Here is a 16,512-nt window from a genome sequence, read left to right on the forward strand (position 1 = left end):
GTCAGGTTGATGTTGCTCGTAGGACTGCTGGTCAGTCAGGTTGATGTTGCTCGTAGGACTGCTGGTCAGTCAGGTTGATGTTGCTCGTAGGACTGCCTGGTCAGTCAGGTTGATGTTGCTCGTAGGACTGCCTGGTCAGTCAGGTTGATGTTGCTCGTAGGACTGCCTGGTCAGTCAGGTTGATGTTGCTCGTAGGACTGCCTGGTCAGTCAGGTTGATGTTGCTCGTAGGACTGCTGGTCAGTCAGGTTGATGTTGCTCGTAGGACTGCCTGGTCAGTCAGGTTGATGTTGCTCGTAGGACTGCTGGTCAGTCAGGTTGATGTTGCTCGTAGGACTGCCTGGTCAGTCAGGTTGATGTTGCTCGTAGGACTGCTGGTCAGTCAGGTTGATGTTGCTCGTAGGACTGCCTGGTCAGTCAGGTTGATGTTGCTCGTAGGACTGCTGGTCAGTCAGGTTGATGTTGCTCGTAGGACTGCAGTCAGGTTGATGTTACTCGTAGGTCTGCCTGGTCAGTCAGGTTGATGTTGCTCGTAGGTCTGCCTGGTCAGTCAGGTTGATGTTGCTCGTAGGTCTGCCTGGTCAGTCAGGTTGATGTTGCTCGTAGGACTGCTGGTCAGTCAGGTTGATGTTGCTCGTAGGACTGCTGGTCAGTCAGGTTGATGTTGCTCGTAGGACTGCAGTCAGGTTGATGTTGCTCGTAGGTCTGCCTGGTCAGTCAGGTTGATGTTGCTCGTAGGACTGCCTGGTCAGTCAGGTTGATGTTGCTCGTAGGACTGCTGGTCAGTCAGGTTGATGTTGCTCGTAGGACTGCCTGGTCAGTCAGGTTGATGTTGCTCGTAGGACTGCCTGGTCAGTCAGGTTGATGTTGCTCGTAGGTCTGCCTGGTCAGTCAGGTTGATGTTGCTCGTAGGACTGCTGGGCAGTCAGGTTGATGTTGCTCGTAGGACTGCCTGGTCAGTCAGGTTGATGTTGCTCGTAGGACTGCTGGTCAGTCAGGTTGATGTTGCTCGTAGGACTGCCTGGTCAGTCAGGTTGATGTTGCTCGTAGGACTGCTGGTCAGTCAGGTTGATGTTGCTCGTAGGACTGCTGGTCAGTCAGGTTGATGTTGCTCGTAGGACTGCTGGTCAGTCAGGTTGATGTTGCTCGCAGGACTGCTGGTCAGTCAGGTTGATGTTGCTCGTAGGACTGCTGGTCAGTCAGGTTGATGTTGCTTGTAGGACTGCTGGTCAGTCAGGTTGATGTTGCTCGTAGGACTGCTGGTCAGTCAGGTTGATGTTGCTCGTAGGACTGCCTGGTCAGTCAGGTTGATGTTGCTTGTAGGACTGCTGGTCAGTCAGGTTGATGTTGCTCGTAGGACTGCTGGTCAGTCAGGTTGATGTTGCTCGTAGGACTGCCTGGTCAGTCAGGTTGATGTTGCTCGTAGGACTGCTGGTCAGTCAGGTTGATGTTGCTCGTAGGACTGCTGGTCAGTCAGGTTGATGTTGCTCGTAGGACTGCTGGTCAGTCAGGTTGATTTTGCTCGTAGGTCTGCCTGGTCAGTCAGGTTGATGTTGCTCGTAGGACTGCTGGTCAGTCAGGTTGATGTTGCTCGTAGGACTGCCTGGTCAGTCAGGTTGATGTTGCTCGTAGGACTGCTGGTCAGTCAGGTTGATGTTGCTCGTAGGACTGCTGGTCAGTCAGGTTGATGTTGCTCGTAGGACTGCTGGTCAGTCAGGTTGATGTTGCTCGTAGGACTGCTGGTCAGTCAGGTTGATGTTGCTCGTAGGACTGCTGGTCAGTCAGGTTGATGTTGCTCGTAGGACTGCTGGTCAGTCAGGTTGATGTTGCTCGTAGGACTGCTGGTCAGTCAGGTTGATGTTGCTCGTAGGACTGCTGGTCAGTCAGGTTGATGTTGCTCGTAGGACTGCTGGTCAGTCAGGTTGATGTTGCTCGTAGGACTGCTGGTCAGTCAGGTTGATGTTGCTCGTAGGACTGCTGGTCAGTCAGGTTGATGTTGCTCGTAGGACTGCTGGTCAGTCAGGTTGATGTTGCTCGTAGGACTGCTGGTCAGTCAGGTTGATGTTGCTCGTAGGACTGCTGGTCAGTCAGGTTGATGTTGCTCGTAGGACTGCTGGTCAGTCAGGTTGATGTTGCTCGTAGGACTGCTGGTCAGTCAGGTTGATGTTGCTCGTAGGACTGCTGGTCAGTCAGGTTGATGTTGCTCGTAGGACTGCCTGGTCAGTCAGGTTGATGTTGCTCGTAGGACTGCTGGTCAGTCAGGTTGATGTTGCTCGTAGGACTGCTGGTCAGTCAGGTTGATGTTGCTCGTAGGACTGCTGGTCAGTCAGGTTGATGTTGCACGCAGATGAACACAAGCACTGTAGCCTGACAAACAAGAGCAGCCTAGAGCAGCTCATAAAGTTCCCTTAAAGACAGTTGGTAATTTATCTCATTTTGGACGTAGACTAGATGAAACTCCCGTCGATCAGGTTATATTACTTTAGGGTAATTTAGGAGAAACTTGACTTTTTTATTATTATTCTGAATATTTTTTTATTATGAATCGTGTATTTAGGCAACTAGTCCCTTGCGCTCTCTTCTATATATTAGATTTTCAAACAGCTATATTTAACTTAACTTATAATCTAGTGAGGCTAGAATGCAGTAATGAAGGATGATTATTATTATTACTACTACTACAGACAGTTGTCACTGCATCTTGCGTCACCAGCTAGTGTAAAACTCCTACAGGAAGTGTCTCCACTGAACAATTTCCAAGGAATGTGTGGAAGGTGCATGATCTTTCACGTCCTATTGTGCGTTCTTGATGAATTGCTCAATTTTATTGTGTTACCACTCTAAATTGTCGCTCTATAACCTTTGTCACTGCTTCATCTCAGTTACTGAGATCCTTGAGAATACCTAGCATCCGTGAGCAAAAACAACTTTATATATATATGTTATATATATATATATATATATATATATATATATATATATATATATATATATATATATATATATATATATATCAATAACAACACTGCGCTAGCCAAGGACTCGAACCCATGTTGTACTGGCCTGCCTCATGGTAAGTTAGAACCACATGACGCTTTAAACCACAGGACCACCATGAGGTTGGCCAGTACAACATGGGTTCGAGTCCTTGGCTAGCGCAGTGTTGTTATTGATCAATACCACTCGTTCGTGGTTACAATAATATATAAATACTGCTCGTGATGCTAGTACACCAAACAGGGATGAGAATGAAATTAGCTTAGAAACTCCCACACCTCCGTATGCCCTCGGATGGCGGCCCAACATCTAGCTGTGTGTTGGCTGCGCCATTCTTGTAGGGTTGGGTGGTCCTGTGGTTTAAAACGTCATGTGGTTCTCACCATGAGGCAGGCCAGTACAACATGGGTTCGAATCCTTGGCTAGCGCAGTGTTGTTATTGATCAATACCACTCGTTCGTGGTTACAATAATATATATATATATATATATATATATATATATATATATATATATATATATATATATATATATATATTAGTGGAGTGGACTAATCAAGGAGATTGTCCCCGAACGCTTGAGAGGTGCGGTAGGAGCTCAAGACCCCAGGTTCAATGAAGCAGCCGTGTCCCTTTCCGACTCCACTAGACCAGCTCCTCCCAAAGAGCACAAACAGTCCCACTGGAACAAACCGATCATGGAAGAAATCGCCAACACAATGCTCACCAACGCTTCAGGAAAGGACAAAGCTCGTCTCCTAGCTGTGAATGCACCATATTCAGGAGATTTCTTTTTAGCTGTTCTCAATTCCTCTCTGGGCATTCGACTCGACCCACAAGCCATTCGGATTGGTGTTGCTCTTTGCCTAGCCGCCCCATACTCACCGAACATAAGTGTATTTGGGGCAGGGCGACGGAGGATCAGTTCGGAATTCATGGTCTCGTGTGTCACACATCAGAAAGAAAGTATGTTAGACATGAGCAGGTCAACGACATCATAAAGAGAAGCCTCGCCACAGCCCGTTGGCAGCTCAATGGGAACCCCAAGTACAGAGGTCTGACGGAAGTCAAAAGCATCCTGATGGAGCCACCGTGCTAACCTGGAAGGATGGTAAGCAGATTGCTTGGGACTACACCTGTGCCGCCACATTGGTGGACACCTACTTGCCATACGCTGAAGCTGAAGGGGGTGGAGCCACCAGCTACAGGGAGACTCAGAAGACCCGCAGATATGAAGGCCTGCCCCCTTACTATAACTTCATCCCAGTGGGGTCGGAGACCCTTGGAGCATGGGGCAAGTGCACTCTAAAGTTCCTCAAAGAGCTGGGTGAAAAATTCATCGCAGAAACCAAGGATCACAGAGCGGCCAGCTTCCTCTTTCAGAGACTCAGTGTTGCGATCCAGAGGGAAAATGCCTGCAGCATTCTAGGCACACAGCCCACTGCCGGAGAGCTGGACGAAATATTCGAGATGTAGGCTCTGAGATGTTATCTATGTCCCATTTCCTCATTTACTAACTCCCCTACTCTGTTTTTAACTGACAAATCCATTCGCTCCCTAGGCTTTCTTAACTTGTTGTTTATCTCACTCCAATTTTTTTTCTTATTTCCAGCAGAATTTCTTGACAGTGCCTCTCCCACTCTATCATCTGCTCTCCTTTTGCACTCTCTCACCACTCTTTATCTTTCTTTTACTCTCCATATACACTGCTCTTCTTATAACACTTCTGCTTTGTAAAAACCTCTCATAAGCTACCCTTTTCTCTTTTATCACACCCTTTACTTCGTTCCACGAATCACTCTTCTTTCCTCCTGCACCCACCCTCCTATAGCCACAAACTTCTGCCCACATTCTAATACTGCATTTTTAAAACTATCCCAACCCTCTTCAATTCCCCCACTAGTCCACCTTCCTGCCAATAATTGCTTATATCTCACCCTAACTTCCTCCTCCCTTTGTTTATAAACTTTCACCTCTCTCTTACTTGCTGTTGCCATTTTCCTTTTGTCCCATCTACCTCTTACTCAAATTGTAGCTGCAACTAAATAATGATCCGATATATCTAATGCCCCTCTATAAACATGTACATCCTGAAGCCTACCCATCAACCTTTTATCCACAAATACATAATCTAACAAACTACTTTCATTACGTGCTACATCATACCTTGTATACTTATTTATTCTCCTTTTCATAAAATATGTATTACTTATTACCAAACCTCTTTCTACACATTGCTCAACTAAAGGCTCCCCATTTTCATTTACCCCTGGCACCCCATAGTTACCTACTACTCCCTCCACAACATTTTTACCCACTTTAGCATTGAGATCCCCAACCACAAGTACTCTCACACTTGGTTCAGAACCCCCCCCCCCCCCACGCACTCACTCAACATTTCCCAAAATCTCTCTCTTTCCTCTACACTTCTCTTTTCTCCAGGTGCATAAATGCTTACTATAGCCCACTTTTCACATTCAACCCTTATTTCACTCCACATAATCCTTGAATTTATACATTTATATTCCCTCATCTTCCTGCCATAACTTATACTTCAACATCATTGCTACTCCTTTAGCTCTAACGCTATTTGAAACCCCTCATCTAATCCCATTTATTTCTCCCCACTGAAACTCTCCTACCCTTGGTCGAGCACGTCAAGAAACTGGAAAAGATGCAAAGGTTTGCAACAAGGTTAGTCCCGGAATTAAGGGGTATGTCCTATGAGAAGTTAAGGGAACTCAGCCTGACGACACTAGAGGACAGAAGGACTTGGGTGATATAATAATATTCTAAATAATTAGAGGAATTGATAGTGTGGGCAGGGACATACTGTTTGAGAGATGTTAAATGTGAACAGGAGAGCACAGCTTTAAGCTGAAAACGTAGATGATTTACAGGGACGATAGAAAGTATTTCTTCGACCTTTAAGTAATCAGGAAGTGGAACGACCCGGAGAATGATGTGGTAAAGATAGGATTCATACGTAGCTTTAAGAAGAGATACGCTAAGGCCCTCGAAGCCAGGAGTGAACCTAATAGCGACCAGCGAAGAGGCAAGAACAGGACCTGAGAATCGACCCCTACAACCACATGTAGGGGAGCACATATATACACATACGTAATCTTTGACCACTGCCCACAGGATGGGTATGGGGTGCATGATAGGACGATTAATTAACGCATGCTAGTTATCATATTAAAGAACAGAAGGCGTAATACCGTGACTGGAACAATACACAAATAACCAGCACATAGGAGGATCTTATGACGACGTTTCGGTTGGACCATTGACAAGTCACGTGTAGCAGTTGTCTCACGCAAGTATCGGCTATCTCACATATACAGTAGTCTCCTTACAAAAGAGCGAGTTTTTTAGCAGAAAAAAGAAAGCAGTCACCATACAGAGCATAATCTCGCACAAGAAACAGGTTACGTAAATAAGACATTGAACTAAACGAACTGTTGTACATATATAAGTAAGTTTATTCAGGTACATGACATAAATATATATAGTTACATAAATTATCATACATAACAGCATATAAGTAATTACCCAGGATAACCCAAGAAAGTCAGACAAAGTGAATCGATCGCTAGCGCACTCACCTCACACACTGAGGTGTGGGGTTCGAATCTTCTCCGGTACGGCTGGAAAACATTAGGGACGCGTTTCCATAAGACACCTGCTGTCCCTGTCCCTGTTCACCCATCAGCTTAAAATGGGTACCTGGGTGTTAGTGGACTGGTGTGGGTCGCAAAACTGACCTAATTTGCCCGAAATGCTCGGCATAACAAGCGGCTTTCTATATAGTAGTATGTCATTGATGTCAGTTAGGCCTGTATACCATGTACATGTACTTGTAATAAAGATATTATTACATTAAAAGGAGATATATTAGGAATACGGTAAACTGAGTTATTTACATTTACATCAAAGAAAGGATAGATCACAGTACTAGGTACATGTATGTTAGTTATACCAGAAATCACTCTCCTCCCTTTCTGTCGCTACATCCATTAGGTACCTTTTGGCTCTCTTCTTGAACTGGTTCATGCTATGACAGGCTATGACACATTACATACATACACAGAATATGCAAGTAAACCACGACGGATGGAAATGTACTGTTTGGGTAATTACATTATCCCTAATATTATATACAACTTATTGATAGCTTCTCGGTGAATAACAAAGAATGCATTCAGTGCCCCATCACTCACATGTTATCCAGACAGTTTAGTTACCTTGGTCTCTAGCATAGGTGTGCCGTTTTCTTTAAGTGGATTACATAGTTCACAGAAAATAGCCAATACTTTAAGCTTAATAAGATATTTTCGGATTTCTAATCCGTAGGGTTAACCACTCAGGATATTCTAATAAAGTCAGTACGTCATCGAGGACTGTTTTTTCCCAATGGAAATAAGTCACTCTGACTTTGTTGGGTTATCCGGGGTAATCTAGACATATGCTACTTTGTATGATAATTTATGTAACTGTATTTATGTGTACCTGTACCTGAATAGACTTACTTAGTCCTTCAATCTTGTCTTCCGGAAGGGGAACACACAATAGTCGATTAACACCCAGGTACCTACTTACTGCTGGGTGAACTGGAGCAGCAAATTTAAGGAAGCATGCCTACCGGGGATCGAACCGCGCTACAATTCGTTACAGGTTGTCTGTTGATAGGATTCATTTGTTCTCAGCTCAGATTCTACTGATATTTTGATTTTATGATTTATGTAAAACAATGAAAAACGGCAAGGATAATGAACTAAAAGTAGCCAAAGTACTGGAATTAGGTACATACGTAAACTTATTTAAATATAACTCAAGATACACTTTTTTCCCCTTATCCATAAGAGTATTCTGACCGATTATGCATTATTAGGAGATGGACCTAATATAGATCAGTTACGAGTAAATAGCGCTATCCTTTTGATTCTGTTCCCATCTCTCACTACCTGGCAAGACCACGTGTGCCCAGCGTAGTCCCCGGTGCCAAAATCCAAATCCAAGGAGGGAAGGAAGGTAGTTAAGGAGGGACAGAAATAAAAAAAAAAGTATTCGAAAAAGGGGGAGGAGGAAAACAATGGCACAGTAATCCTACTTTGATATCTAAGTGTGAATGTACGTGTAAAGAAAGAAAGATATACATTATATAACATGTCCCAGCGCACATACATATAAATATACAAAAAAGATAAATTTACATATATGAGCAGATGGACATGTATACGTGGTTGAGTGCCTTACCCTTTACCCTTGGGTAAGGGATAAAACAAAGCCCGAAAAACACATTCCACAGCCTAACTTGAGTTCCGTGTAAAGAACCTTCCAATGAAGGTGCCTTGATGTTGGTGAAGGGCCCTTGATCGGGAGAATTGGAGCTGCTCTCTTTCTTGGATCAAACCTAATTACCTCTTATTTTTCGGGTGTTGTATAACCCCTACAGGTTAAGCTCTTCCCAGTGAACACAATAATAATCTTTGTATAAAGAGTAAGCAATGAACGATTGGAATCGTACACCAGGACGCATTTAAAATTTATGATATTGTACCAGTATTTAATTATTAATGTTCAAGACTGTAGGGGATGCACTTTTTTGTAATAGCTACTATCTACCACTGTATAACTTGTGTTACATAATAGTCTGATCTAGACTTATTCTTTTTGTTGTACCTGATTGTGGTGCAGATCGTGCTTGGTACAGTGACGGACCTAGGTGTGGCTGTGGAATGGCTCCGCTCAACCTTCCTGTATGTGAGAGTCCAACACAACCCACGCCACTACAAAATCCCACAAAACCTCCAGCAAGCCCAGCTTGAAGACAAGCTACAAGGTCAGTATCAAGTCACCATAGTAGTCACTCGAATTGTTTATCGTGCAGTACCGTATAACAAACTCCATATTGTGATTTTGGAATCACATGACTGAAGTGAACTGCTTAACACAGCCATATTGAACGTCCAGTCTCATGAACTTAATGAGCACATTGCAATAAACTACAACGATTTCGAGGTTAGGTAAGGTTTATCAGCAGTAAGATTTGGCAGATGCAGCATCCCCGTCCCTCCCAATGAAGAGCAGGGGCGCCACGAGTATGCTAAGAGAGAGAACACAGTAAGTGTTAGGGGCCCAAAACTGCTAAACTGCCTCAACCCTCCCTCTACAGTTACTTGAAAAGAAGTCAAAGAGCTTGACCTCACCTTCCTTGGATCAGGATGGGTATGGGGTGCAAAATAAAGATATTACATTTGGATTGGCCCGAAATGCATTGCATACTAGTGGCTTTCTTTGTGCTTACCAATGTTATATTGCATGTAAACTACATTATTTTGGATCGAACCTGATTGCCTTTCATTTCCCAAGGTTTGTATGACCCCTCACAGGTTTAGCGCTTTTCCTATATATAATGGAGCATTATTTCAGTACATGGTCAGCCCTTTTGTGTAATGCTATTTTATAGTGCCGTTATAGCATACCTGAGAGGACGTTGGGTCGAACCCGCTGCGAGGCGGGAGATATGGACACTTTTTCTAACTCATGCTACTTATTGTCACGTAGCAGAAAATAAATACCTGGGAGTTTTTTGACGAAAAATGATCGTGCAAAAGTAAACCGCTTTGCTTTTGGGCTTAATCCAAGTCAAGTCTCCTAGCGCTATACTTTGCATGATAATAGTAATGCCAGTATCACAAGGCTTATATAGGAGTGGAAGGAACATGAATTTACCTTACAAGCAAAGATTTCTAAGCTTCCCCTCCCATACACACATAGACAGTTCCTCCATAATCACAGAAGCAAAAGACTGTGTTATATCAAGTATTAACAAGTGTGCTAAATTTCTGTTAGCCTACAAAGACTGTAGCATAGATAATGCGCTCAGTTCCTTCGATAGCTCAGTTGGTAGAGCGGTGGACTGTAGTTGGTACTCAGAAACAGACATCCATAGGTCACTGGTTCGAATCCGGTTCGAAGGAGAACTTTTTGTTTTGTTTAACAGATACATGAACATTTTCTTCTACCGTATAACATATAACAGCTCTTCTCTAGCAGTGTTGTATGAAAAAGAAAAGAAAATGTAGATCAGTGAAGGTTTGGTGTAAGTACATTCCTCGTAAAGAAATTCAGGATTACAAATTCGGTATGTTCTTAGGAAAAATCCGATGATGCCTCTTTTGGTCGTCGTATCTTGACTGGAATAGGAGTGAGTGAGATCAGAGAACCTAATTTCCGCAGACGTTAATGCCTTAAATCATAATTAATCGCTGTTTCTAACACAATCAAGCAAAATAAAGGCAGCTTCATCATCTCTGAAGTATTAGCAGAACTCCTCCTCAAAATAAACCATCACATAGTCGCCGTTGCTAGTACAAGCCTTCTCAGATCCAACCACTAACAAATATTTGTCTAACCTATTTTTATGCTACCCAAGTAATAGCTTTTATAATCTTTTACTCATGTGCAAATTGATTGTTCTACCACATGTATTACTACTACTACCACTGCAACTACTGCCACTAGTATTACGCCTCACTCTAAGCCTATGTATACCCTCTGTGTCCATGTAGTGTTTGTAACGATTTGATAAAGCTCCTGGAGAGCGAAATATTGCCACAAAAAAAAGTCGCATTAGCTGTACTTGTGTCCTTTTACCTAACATATTGTCGGTAATTCTACCAACTTCAATACAAAACGAAACAAGCTTATGCATAGCTTCAGTTTCACTTTCGGCGATTCGACGGGAGTCTCAGGTAATATACAAAATGAAACAAGTTTATGCATATTACCTAAGACCCCCGTCGAATAGCCGACAGTGAAAATGAAACTACACGGTGAGTACACTAATAGTGGGCTTTTCCTAGTTTGGTGAAACGTGTGTTAAGTCGTTTATAAACCTGCTGCCTTGGTTCACCTAGCAATAAACAGATACCGCGTAGTTAGTCGGCTCTTGTGGGTCTCGTCCTAGGTAAAAGGACCCCATTGGAAATAAACTTGCTTGGTTGTCTTGGGTTATCTTGAGTTATTAACTCAGAAAAAAGTCTTCTTCAGCCGACGGCACTCTAGATTAAATTTAAATTTAGAGATCTAAACATGCACAAGAACAACTATCCTATGAGCCCTATCATTTGTGACATTCATCAGTCAAAATCAGTTGCATGTATCGTACATGCCAGCTAAATATTTACTTTGTTCCACGTATGTGGTGAGTCTACTGACAGGCGTCTTTTCAAGAAATGATCAAGGAATCTGTCACAGGGATTATCATGAAGGACTCAAAGGCTTCTGAACGCTTGTTATTTGGATCCACTGATACGTCAGTGAAGCATACTGTATATCTCAGGTCGTGCTTGATTCCTTGTCAGTTAAAGTGAGGTTTATGTTCTGCGTAGATATTTGTTGTTTACTGAAGGATACAGTAATTGAGCATTGAGTGAACTCTTTTAACAGGTCATTCACTTTCACTAGCAGTTGTCGTGAGGCTAGTAATTTTTTCACTGTCAACTATGGTTATTAGCTAAGTGTTTTCAGTGAAAAAAATCGGAAGTGTTACGAATAAAATCCTTTCCCGTGCCGGGAATCGAACCCGGGCCTCGCGGGTGAGAGCCACGTATCCTAGCCACTAGACAACACGGGATATGGGTAGAAGAAGAAAACGAAGCTTTTATCTGGATTATTAACCTTGAAGCGTTAGTAACTCCGAATAAGTCGATGAATGTTCATTTAGGCACAGGTACACATAAGTAGTTATCATACAGTGTAAATTACTTACTGGGGTCCTTTATAACATTGATATTAATGGTTTATTTTGATGGATTATTTATATTCTTACCTATAATATATTTGATGTTCATAGATTTAGGCTTATTAACCCTTTGGAGTTAATATAACCCAACATTTGCTTATTCTATAAGTCCTTCCCTAGGATGTGACTTAACTCCTAGTTTTCTAGGTTTGGTGGCAGCAGGGGAAATAAGTAACTTTTATTTATTTATTATGCTAGATAATTTACACTTCGTATGATAATTGTACTTCTGTGACCTGTACCTAAATAAACTTACTTGAGGTTTACTTGAGGTTTATAAGTGGAAGACAGGAATAAATAAAGGGGATGTAAATAGTGTGCTGAAAATATCTAGCCTAGACAGGACTCGCAGCAATGGTTTTAAGTTGGAAAAATTCAGATTCAGGAGGGATATAGGAAAGTACTGGTTTGGTAATAGAGTTGTGGATGAGTGGAACAAACTCCCAAGTACCGTTATAGAGGCCAGAACGTTGTGTAGCTTTAAAAATAGGTTGGATAAATACATGAGTAGATGTGGGTGGGTGTGAGTTGGACCTGATAGCTTGTGCTAACAGGTCGGTTGCCGTGTTCCTCCCTTAAGTCAATGTGACCTGACCTGACTAGGTTGGGTGCATTGGCTTAAGCCGGTAGGGACTTGGACCTGCCTCGCATGGGCCAGTAGGCCTTCTGCAGTGTTCCTTCGTTCTTATGTTCTTATGTTCTTATAATTTACACTTCGTATGATAATTGTACTTCTGTGACCTGTACCTAAATAAACTTACTTGCCTGACCAAGTCTAACTCGCCCAGGAACTGATTATGTATATTCACATATTACTTTATAACATTACAGTATGTAATAAATTGCATGAATTTTCGGTTTTATTTCCCGACAAAAACAAAAAAATTAAAAGTTCTATAAAAATAACCTGCCCCGAGTGAGGATCGAACTCACGACCTTGAGATTATGAGACTCACGCGCTGCCTACTGCGCCATCGAGGCTTGGTTATATTGTGTCAGTATTATCTGTGAATGTGTCCCTACCTATAGATAGCTTATTCACATTGAATCTATATGTTTAAAATTAATAATCTTATTAGTTAACAGTGATTGCATGAGTCACATTTGTTGTTGCTTATTTCTTAGTTATAAATATAATGTTGTCAGGCTTTGGGTGTTGCGTTACAGAGTCCTGGAGTTTACCTGGAGAGAGTTCCGGGGGTCAACGCCCCCGCGGCCCGGTCTGTGACCAGGCCTCCTGGTGGATCAGAGCCTGATCAACCAGGCTGTTGCTGCTGGCTGCACGCAAACCAACGTACGAGCCACAGCCCGGCTGGTCAGGAACTGACTTTAGGTGCTTGTCCAGTGCCAGCTTGAAGACTGCCAGGGGTCTGTTGGTAATCCCCCTTATGTATGCTGGGAGGCAGTTGAACAGTCTCCGACCCCTGACACTTATTGTATGATCTCTTAACGTGCTAGTGACACCCCTGCTTTTCATTGGGGGGATGGTGCATCGTCTGCCAAGTCTTTTGCTTTTGTAGTGAGTGATTTTCGTGTGCAAGTTCGGTACTAGTCCCTCTAGGATTTTCCAGGTATATATAATCATGTATCTCTCCCGCCTGCGTTCCAGGGAATACAGGTTTAGGAACCTCAAGCGCTCCCAGTAATTGAGGTGTTTTATCTCCGTTATGCGCGCCGTGAAGGTTCTCTGTACATTTTCTAGGTCAGCAATTTCACCTGCCTTGAAAGGTGCTGTTAGTGTGCAGCAATATTCCAGCCTAGATAGAACAAGTGACCTGAAGAGTGTCATCATGGGCTTGGCCTCCCTAGTTTTGAAGGTTCTCATTATCCATCCTGTCATTTTTCTAGCAGATGCGATTGATACAATGTTATGGTCCTTGAAGGTGAGATCCTCCGACATGATCACTCCCAGGTCTTTGACGTTGGTGTTTCGCTCTATTTTGTGGCCAGAATTTGTTTTGTACTCTGATGAAGATTTAATTTCCTCGTGTTTACCATATCTGAGTAATTGAAATTTCTCATCGTTGAACTTCATATTGTTTTCTGCAGCCCACTGAAAGATTTGGTTGATGTCCGCCTGGAGCCTTGCAGTGTCTGCAATGGAAGACACTGTCATGCAGATTCGGGTGTCATCTGCAAAGGAAGACACGGTGCTGTGGCTGACATCCTTGTCTATGTCGGATATGAGGATGAGGAACAAGATGGGAGCGAGTACTGTGCCTTGTGGAACAGAGCTTTTCACCGTAGCTGCCTCGGACTTTACTCTGTTGACGACTACTCTCTGTGTTCTGTTAGTGAGGAAATTATAGATCCATCGACCGACTTTTCCTGTTATTCCTTTAGCACGCATTTTGTGCGCTATTACGCCATGGTCACACTTGTCGAAGGCTTTTGCAAAGTCTGTATATATTACATCTGCATTCTTTTTGTCTTCTAGTGCATTTAGGACCTTGTCGTAGTGATCCAATAGTTGAGACAGACAGGAGCGACCTGTTCTAAACCCATGTTGCCCTGGGTTGTGTAACTGATGGGTTTCTAGATGGGTGGTGATCTTGCTTCTTAGGACCCTTTCAAAGATTTTTATGATATGGGATGTTAGTGCTATTGGTCTGTAGTTCTTTGCTGTTGCTTTACTGCCCCCTTTGTGGAGTGGGGCTATGTCTGTTGTTTTTAGTAACTGTGGGACGACCCCCGTGTCCATGCTCCCTCTCCATAGGATGGAAAAGGCTCGTGATAGGGGCTTCTTGCAGTTCTTGATGAACATGGAGTTCCATGAGTCTGGCCCTGGGGCAGAGTGCATGGGCATGTCATTTATCGCCTGTTCGAAGTCATTTGGCGTCAGGATAACATCGGATAGGCTTGTGTTAATCAAATTTTGTGGCTCTCTCATAAAAAATTCATTTTGATCTTCGACTCTCAGTCTGGTTAGCGGCTTGCTAAAAACTGAGTCATATTGGGACTTGAGTAGCTCACTCATTTCCTTGCTGTCATCTGTGTAGGACCCATCTTGTTTAAGTAGGGGCCCAATACTGGACGTTGTTCTCGACTTTGATTTGGCATAGGAGAAGAAATACTTTGGGTTTCTTTCGATTTCATTTATGGCTTTTAGTTCTTCCCGCGATTCCTGACTCCTATAAGATTCCTTTAGCTTAAGTTCGATGCTTGCTATTTCTCTGACCAGTGTCTCCCTACGCATTTCAGATATATTGACCTCTTTTAGCCACTCTGTTATTCTTTTCCGTCGCCTGTAAAGGGAGCGCCTGTCTCTTTCTATTTTACATCTACTCCTCCTTTTTCTTAGAGGAATAAGCCTTGTGCATACATCGAGTGCCACCAAGTTAATCTGTTCTAGGCATAAGTTGGGGTCTGTGTTGCTTAGTATATCTTCCCAGCTTATATCGGTTAGGACTTGGTTTACTTGGTCCCACTTTATGTTTTTGTTATTGAAGTTGAATTTGGTGAATGCTCCCTCGTGACTAGTCTCATTATGTCGGTCTGGGGCTCCACGCATACATGTCTGAACCTCAATTATGTTGTGATCTGAGTATATTGTTTTTGATATGGTGACATTTCTTATCAGATCATCATTGTTAGTGAAGATGAGGTCTAGTGTATTCTCCAGTCTAGTAGGCTCTATTATTTGCTGGTTTAAATTGAATTTTGTGCAGAGATTTAAAAGCTCGTGTGAGTGTGAGTTTTCATCAGAGCTGCCTCCTGGTGTTATTACTGCAACAATATTATTTGCTATATTCCTCCATTTTAGGTGCCTTAAGTTGAAATCCCCCAGGAGCAAGATGTTGGGTGCAGGAGCTGGAAGATTTTCCAGACAGTGGTCAATTTTTAACAGCTGTTCCTGGAATTGCTGGGATGTTGCATCCGGAGGCTTGTAGACTACCACAATGACTAGGTTTTGGTTCTCGACCTTTACTGCTAAAACGTCCACTACATTTGAGGCATTAAGCAGTTCTGTGCAAACAAGTGACTCTGCAATGTACAGGCCAACCCCTCCCCCCCCCCCCATCCTTTTGCCTGTTCACTGTCACATCTGTATAGGTTGTAACCTGGGATCCATATTTCGTTGTCCAAGTGATCCCTTATGTGGGTCTCAATGAAAGCCGCGAACATTGCCTTTGCCTCTGCAAGCAGTCCACGGATGAAAGGTATTTTGTTGTTTGTTGCTGGCTTTAGACCCTGTATATTTGCAAAGAAGAATGTCATCGGACTGGTGGTATTGTTGGTACTGGGGGGGGATTTTTTTTTCCGGCATTAGTATCTGTATCTGTTGGTTTGGTGTGGAGGCCATCGACTTTGGTTCCACTCCAGGAATGACTGGATTTGGTGTACGATTTCTGCCATTTCCTGCCATTTTTTTTCCTTTCTGGCACTAAAAAACCTCTCCCTCTTGAGTGGCTGGGACTACCCAGGTTTTCCCATTGCCTGGATGTTTTGTATCTTTTTGTCCCCTTTAGATGATGTGCCTGGCAATTTAAGTTATAGCACAGTCTTTCCTGTACTGAAGAGGTACACAGTTCAGGGTGAAAAAGCTTACAGGAAGGGAGTTTGCATTTTCCTGTTGTCATATAGGCATGGCATTTTCTAGGGTGGTCATAGTTGCACGTCCCGTCTGTTTTTCCAGATTTCCCATGTCTGCAGATACCAAGTGCATAGTATGTGCACAGGCTTGGTTTCCGTTTGCCTTGGGTTTC

The 16,512-nt window shown here is 43.1% G+C and overlaps 2 protein-coding genes and 3 non-coding genes across 5 annotated transcripts in view; 3 read left to right on the plus strand and 2 right to left on the minus strand.

Moving 5' to 3' along the window:
• Bet5 (blocked early in transport 5) overlaps positions 1-16,512 on the plus strand; it is a 550,922-nt gene that overhangs the window by 347,703 nt on the left and 186,707 nt on the right. The gene's annotated exons all lie outside the window — the stretch shown is intronic.
• LOC128705167 (probable ATP-dependent DNA helicase HFM1) overlaps positions 1-16,512 on the plus strand; it is a 163,062-nt gene that overhangs the window by 117,370 nt on the left and 29,180 nt on the right. Inside the window, exon 16 of the mRNA XM_070086427.1 lies at positions 8,695-8,839. Coding sequence (XP_069942528.1) covers positions 8,695-8,839 — 145 coding nt within the window. The remainder of the gene's footprint in view (positions 1-8,694; positions 8,840-16,512) is intronic.
• TRNAY-GUA (transfer RNA tyrosine (anticodon GUA)) lies at positions 9,889-9,980 on the plus strand. The gene is given in 2 exon segments: positions 9,889-9,925; positions 9,945-9,980. It is a non-coding gene; the product is annotated as a tRNA-Tyr (tRNA).
• Positions 11,567-11,638, minus strand: TRNAE-CUC (transfer RNA glutamic acid (anticodon CUC)). Its single transcript has one exon. It is a non-coding gene; the product is annotated as a tRNA-Glu (tRNA).
• On the minus strand, positions 12,715-12,787 carry TRNAM-CAU (transfer RNA methionine (anticodon CAU)). Its single transcript has one exon. It is a non-coding gene; the product is annotated as a tRNA-Met (tRNA).

The sequence above is a fragment of the Cherax quadricarinatus genome, chromosome 1 (genome assembly GCF_038502225.1).
Source record: "Cherax quadricarinatus isolate ZL_2023a chromosome 1, ASM3850222v1, whole genome shotgun sequence".
In the NCBI taxonomy this organism is placed as follows: domain Eukaryota; kingdom Metazoa; phylum Arthropoda; class Malacostraca; order Decapoda; family Parastacidae; genus Cherax; species Cherax quadricarinatus.